At 35.7% G+C, this 7,276-nt stretch overlaps 1 protein-coding gene across 1 annotated transcript; it reads left to right on the top strand.

Annotated features, from left to right (window-relative positions):
• LOC109832252 (ataxin-2 homolog) lies at window positions 1-751 on the top strand. The gene has a single exon (XM_020399678.1). It carries the CDS (start codon window positions 228-230, stop codon window positions 648-650), a length of 423 nt encoding a protein of 140 aa, XP_020255267.1. The 5' UTR covers window positions 1-227; the 3' UTR covers window positions 651-751.

Here is a 7,276-nt window from a genome sequence, read left to right as displayed (position 1 = left end):
TTTCCTTGTTCATCAATCCTTTTCTTTGTGGCTCCTAGCTAGTCACCCTTCTAGACATCAGCACTTTCATTTTATAAAGCAACAGAGACCAAAAAAAAAACACCAACAATAATAGACAAGCGCAAAACAAGAATCAACCACTAAACTACTCTCCACCTATATATAAAGATACCTGAACGCTGAAGGAAAACAAGATGCCTCCTCTCTAAAGATCTATAGTAGAGACCATGGATAGGAGATGCTATTGTAGACAACATCCAAGCCACAAGCAATCAAAGGGGGTCTGCCCATTTTGCTTAAGAGAGAGGCTCTCAAACATCACATCATCTTCGTCTTCCTCGACTACGAATCTCTCTAATCCTTCTACGACCTCACTTTCTCCGATATTATCATCGGAGTTGGATTATGTATTTGCTACTAACAAGGAGGAGGATGAGAGGGAGAAGGAGCCATTGAAGAAGAGTAGGTCTTTGGCTTTTGTGATGGAGGAAGAGGAAGAGAAAGATAAGAAGAAAAATAATAATAAGAGGAGGAAGTTTTGGTCTAAATTCTTGGTGAAGAGGAAAGACGAGGGGGATGATAAGGAGTTGATGCACTCAAAGACAATGAAAGACAAGTACTCTTCTACTAAATGGGTTGTATTCTCTTAGCTAATTTTTCATTTTCAAATTTTTAGTTTGGTTTGTGTATGTTTTTAGAGGAAAAGTTTGTATTCTCAAAATTTTATACAAAGGAGGATTCATTGTTGGAATTATTTTGTATATTTATTAATTAGATCTTCCAAAAGATCGATGAAGATATTGAACGATAGATTTTTTTTTTTTTTGTATATATGTAAGTGATATAATTATATGCAATTTCTTGCTTCAAACTTAATTTTGACCTCTTCTTTTAAACGTTGTTTATGTTTTGCGGGTCAAATAAGATCATTTAGCTAAAATTTCTGAGATTTGGATGAAATAGTAGGAATTGATATATGGCGTGCTTATGATAACAATACCAAAATTTAAGAGATTCTCACCTCAGTTTTTTGACAATGTTTCCAAACATATGTTCATCCTATTTGTTTCTATGCTTTATGTGGATTTTGCACAACATCAATATCCACTTGAGATCGAGAATTGAGGTTTAAGACTGTTTGTTATGGAAAGCAGGGCGACAATTTGACTCTAATTACTAGCTGGTTAAAACGTTCATACATATATATCAACTAACCTAAATAATATATGTGAATCGTGAGCTTCTGTATACCCACCAATTCACATTCCGGAAGAAAAGGAATTGGAGGTCGGTAGTTTTCAACCTAAAAGTATTAGTTATCCGATCTTACATGTTGAAATTTTCAATATTATTTGAATATAAAAATGATGTATATTCCAAAAAATTTAAACATTATGTAAAAATATCCTATAAAGAGAACCACTCCGAAATCATATCAAAAGTAAGAAGATTCATGTCATGCTATATCATTTTTAAATTAGTCCAATTAATCAATATAATAGAATAATAATGTATTGGTGTCGTCAACAATCAAAATATTATCAGTACAATTAATGGCGGAGCCACATAGTGTTCAGTAGTGTCACCACATGCTTGTCTACTTTATACATGTTCTATCCATTTTTACTTGTATTTACTATTTAGGACACCATTAAAATAATGGTAGGATACCACTAAAAGAGAAAAAAGTATAAAAAATATCAATATATAATGATTCATAATATATCTATGATATACATAAGGACACATCTGACACAAAGTCTTGACCCCGCCACTGAAGAACATCAACTTTGAAATTTGTACTAATTAACACATCTTTTATTCCCCTTCTTCGTGTATTATTTTTTTTAAAGAGGGCCCCAAAGGGATTTTGTTTTATTAAGGAATTATTGATCCTCGCGTGTTGACTGTTGAGAAGGACTTGGTCAAATGATGTGTTCCATGTGTGATGACAAGTATCGGTCACCTCGTGAGAAGAAGAGTACTTAGGGGCTGTTTAGTTCCCTGTTTTTAAGAGAAAGTTTCTCTTAAAAGTCTATCAAAAGTGTCAAAAATATCACTTTTTGGCAGACTTTCAACCAAAATCTTCTTTTTTAGAGATGATTTGGGCTGAAAGCCTGCCAAAAAGTGACACTTTGGCAGGCTTTCAAGAGAAAAAAATTCTAACCAAACAGCCCCTTAATGTGTTCCTCTTGGAAAAGTTCTTATTTTAATTTTAAATTCCACAATATTATGATAAATTAAAAAGGTTGTTTCGAAGAAAATATCCGGATACAACCATACAATACATGTCCTAAATGCTCTTACATAGAATGTTTGAATTTTTTTACTATGTTATAAAAAGATCGATTTTTTCCTAGAAATCACCTTAAAAGCAGGGTAATTGTATGAAAATTACCTTTTATTTTTAATTTATGTATAAACCATCTCTAAAGTTGGTTTTTTGTTACAATCAACCACCCCTAGTCAAATTCTTCACTTAAAATCCAAAATTACCCTTAGAAAAATAGAATTTAAAGTACATGACTCATTTATTTAGTGTTTAGGTCTTATTAGGATACAATTCACGTACCTTGAACTTGAATTTTTTAAAGCTTATTTTTATTTTTCAGCGAAAATTTGATTAAGAGGTGGTTTTTGTATAAATTAAAAATAAAAAGTGGTTTCCATATATGCTATTATTAAGGTGATTTCTTGGAAAAAAAACCTAATTAAAAGGGAGTGGTTTGTTTGAATAGAAAGGGGAAGAACCATACGCAACAATTAACTCTAAACCAAGCAATATTCCATATCTTAATTGTACATAGCTTCCCAACAATCTCAGATAATGGTGCTTACTAGTAGGACTGGAATCAAATGAAATGAATATTGATGTTCACATTGTTGGATTTAATCTAATAAATCTATTTGTGGACACATATGATTAAATAAATATGTATTGCTATCTTTCAGGATAACCCACTAAAGTGATCAATTAAGTTGGGTTAATTTGGTATTTAAATAAGTCATGGGGTTATATGTGCAGATACCAGGTTGTAATTGTGATTTATTGAGGGGCTAAATTACAAAAGTACAACATCTATAAATAAGGGGTTATGGTCCCTAACCTAGGGTTACATTCTCTAATTCTCTACACCCCCATCTAGAAAGAGAAATTCGGATTTAGAGAAACCCTAAGGTTAGAAGATCATTAAAACCCAAATCAAGATTTCTTCTATGGATTCAGGTATAAACTTCCGCCCTTTTAGATTCTTGTTAATCTCTTTGAATTAATCATGGTTATATGGTTTTAGATCTCAAGTTTTGGTTTAGATCCAACAAGTGGTATCAGAGCCACCTTGATTAATTCTTAGGAATTTAAGTTTTATTGGGTTTTTTGATCTTAAATCTCTGGTTAAAGATTCAGTTTTGTTTTTCGGATGAACAGTAATTTTTTTGTTGTTCGGATGAACAGTAAAGGTTTTTTCGGATGAACAGTAACTGAAAAATCATCGATGAACAGTAACTTTTTGGATTTTTTTCTTCAATTTTTCTTGGTCTGGATCTGATTTTGAAAAATAAAATCGAGGAATTTTTTTTTTTGGTTTGTCGGCGGCGGTTTCGGTTTGAAACCCTAAGGGTTCGTACGTGAAACGTGCCGAATATTAAGGAGGTGGTTACCTCAAATTTTGGCTAAGCTGAAAGCTTCAAACGAACCTCGCGTTCGTTCTAAGGTGAACCTCGCGTTCAACTCAGGTGAGCGTCAAGCTCAATTTTAACGAACCTCGCGTTCGTTCTAAGGTGAACCTCGCGTTCAACTCAGGTGAGCGTCAAGCTCAATTTTAACGAACCTCGCGTTCGTTCTAAGGTGAACCTCGCATTCAACTCAGGTGAGCGTCATGCTCAATTAAGTCAAACCTCACGTTCGTGCTTCAGTCGAACCTCGCGTTCGTGCTTCAGTCGAACCTCGCGTTCATTTTTTTTAACGAACCTCGCGTTCGTTCTCAAGTTGAACCTCACGTTCATTTTTTTTAAACGAACCTCGCGTTCGTTCTCAGACGAACCTCGCGTTCGTGCTTAAGTGAGTCTCGTACTCAATACAGTCGAACCTCGCGTTCGAAGTTAAGCGAACTTCGTGTTCACTATGGTTAATCCTCAGCTTTTCATGGGTCCACTTTGGTATACTTAATTTATTCAATTAAGTTATGGGCCCTAATTAAGCTGTGAGACCCCAATTAAGTTTTTGGAAATTCAGTTGATTTAAATTTTTTAATTTAAATCTAATTCGGTTTTTAATCAATTATTTAATTCAAATATTATGACACTAAGGTATTAAGGTTGTCTCTCACTCCAATTGATTAATTGAAACAAGAAGTTGCCAAAGTAACCTCTCTTGTGTAGATTGTTCATGAGGAATGTGAGATGTTTGTGTGTATGCTTTCGTGTAAATATTTAATCGGCCCAAAGGAAGGTTAATATTTATTTAGACTGTATACACATCTGCGATGATAAGCGTGTGACAATTATAAGGTTTACATGTGAATAATGAATCGATCCAAAGATAGTTTCATTATTTGACATGAGTTATTGTCAATGTTTGATCATTGCAACAAGGTATCACTTACAAGTTAATATTACTGTCCAAAGACTTGATATTAATGTTGTGCCGGTATCTTGGATGGGGATTGTCATTATTTGAATTTTATTGATTATGGTTATTGATGTGAGTATTTTTGTTTTATTTCAGCTAATGCATCTGCTGCAACAATTTCTGCTAACATCAACTCAATTCCCATGCTAAATGGGACAAACTTCAAGGTTTGGAAAGAGAACATATTAATTGTTCTTGGCTGCATGGATCTTGACTATGCATTAAGAACTGAACAACCCCAACCTCTCAATGCGGAAAGCACTCCTGATGCAAAAAAGGAGCATGAGAAGTGAGAGCGTTCAAATCGCATGAGTCTTATGATCATTAAGCGTGGCGTTCCGGAAGCCTTCAGGGGCATAGAATCCTAAGGGATTACTAAGGCTAAAGATTTTCTTGCCGAAATTGAGAAGCGTTTTGCTAAAAACGATAAGGTGGAAACAAGCACGCTTTTAGCTCTCTTGATTTCGATGAAGTATAAGGGCAAGGGAAACATCAGGGAGTACATTATGGAAATGTCTCATATTGCTTCAAAACTTAAGGCACTTAAACTCGATCTTTGTGATGAGTTATTAGTGCATCTGGTTCTGTTGTCTCTTCCTACACAGTTTAATCAATTTAAGGTCAGTTATAACTGTCAAAAGGAGAAATGGACTCTAAATGAGCTCATTTCATACTGTGTGCAAGAAGAAGACAGGTTGAAGCAAGATAAGACAGAAAGTGCTCATTTGGCCTATGCCTCTAAGGATAAGGGCAAGAAAAGGAAGAATGATAAGGAAGCTGCTAAGGGTCCAGTTGAGAAGAAACAACATAAGGATAATCAGGGTTGTTTCTTCTGTAAGAAGCCTGGACATGTAAAGAAGGACTGTACAAAATATCACGCCTGGCGTGATAATAAGGGTACGTTCCTTGCTTTGGTCTGTTCTGAAGTTAATTTAGCTTCAGTACCTAGAAACACTTGGTGGTTAGACTCTGGTGCTACTACTCACATAAGTGTTTCTATGCAGGGTTGCCTGAGCTACCGAAAGCCAAGTGATGTTGAAAGACACATCTTTGTGGACGACGGACAATCGGTAGATGTGGAAGAAATTGGGCACTTTAGGTTGTTGTTAGGAATTGGTTCTTATTTGGACTTAAAAGATACTTTTGTAGTACCGTCTTTTAGACGGAATTTGATTTCAGTTTCTGTATTGGACAAATCAGATTATTCTTGTTCATTTGGAAACAATCAATTCAGTTTATCTTTTAATTCAAATGTTGTGGGAACCGGTTACTTGAGTATTTATGACAACCTATATTTGCTTGATACAATTGCTTCTTACAATGAATCCTTGCATGTGGAATCACGTGGTACTAAGCGTAAATTAAATAAGGAAAATTCGGCGACATTATGGCATAAGCGCTTGGGTCATATCTCAAAATGTAGAGTTGAGCGTCTTGTGTCTGATGGTATTTTGGATTCCCTTGATTTTTCGGACTTCGACGTATGTGTTGAATGTATCAAGGGAAAACAGACCAAAGTGAAAAGATTAGGTGCCAACAGATCTTCGGATGTCTTAGAATTGATACATACGGATATTTGTGGGCCATTCCCTACGGAATCCTGGAATGGTCAACAATATTTTATATCATTCATAGACGATTACTCACGTTATGGGCACCTATATCTTATTCATGAAAAATCTGAGTCTCTGGACATGTTCAAAGCCTATAAAGCTGAAGTTGAGAATCAACTCAACAGAAGAATTAAAACCGTTAGATCTGATCGTGGTGGTGAGTACTACGGTAGATATGATGGTTCAGTGAACAACGTCCAAGGACCATTTGCTAGATACCTAGAGGAATGCGGTATCGTCCCACAGTACACTATGCCGGGTTCACCTAGCATGAATGGTGTAGCTGAAAGACGAAACAGGACTCTTAAGGATATGGTAAGAAGTATGATTGCTCATTCTTCTTTACCAGAGTCACTCTGGGGAGAAGCACTTAAGACAGCAGCTTACATTCTGAATAGAGTACCAAGTAAAGCAGTTGCTAAAACACCTTATGAGCTTTGGACTGGTCGAAAGCCCAGTTTAAAGCATTTACATATTTGGGGATGTCCAGCTGAGGCAAGGCCTTATAGGCCAAATGAAAAGAAATTGGACTCCAAAACAGTTAGCAGCTACTTTATTGGATACTCTGAACGCTCTAGGGGCTATAAGTTTTATGATCCCACTATAAGGAATATTTTTGAGACGGGAACAGCAACATTCTTTGAGGATGTTGAGTTTGGGGGGAGAAATAAGGTTAGAGACATTAGTTTTGAGGAGGAATTGGCTTCAGATCCAATCCATACAGTTACTTTTGACAATATTCAGGTTCCTATACCTGTTGTTGCTCAAGAAGTAAATCCGGAACCTCAAGATGATAATGTTGAACAACTCCCTGTTCCAGAAGAACAAACTCAACAACCTCAAGAACCAGTGCCATTAAGGAGATCCACGAGAGAAAGGAGAAATGCTATTCCGGATGATTATATTGTATTTCTCCAAGAACATGAGGAAAGTAGTGGAATGTTAGAAGATGATCCAATCAACTTCTCTCAGGCCATGAAAAGTTCTAACTCTCAACAGTGGATTGATGCCATGAATGAAGAGTACAAGTCTA

The sequence above is a fragment of the Asparagus officinalis genome, chromosome 3, assembly GCF_001876935.1.
Source record: "Asparagus officinalis chromosome 3, Aspof.V1, whole genome shotgun sequence".
Classification (NCBI taxonomy): domain Eukaryota; kingdom Viridiplantae; phylum Streptophyta; class Magnoliopsida; order Asparagales; family Asparagaceae; genus Asparagus; species Asparagus officinalis.
This window is presented reverse-complemented; position numbering and strand designations above follow the sequence as displayed.

What these genes read in the sequence shown, in the direction of transcription:
- LOC109832252 (XM_020399678.1), top strand. Translation starts at nt 228, where the DNA reads ATGGATAGGAGATGCTATTGTAGACAACATCCAAGCCACAAGCAATCA.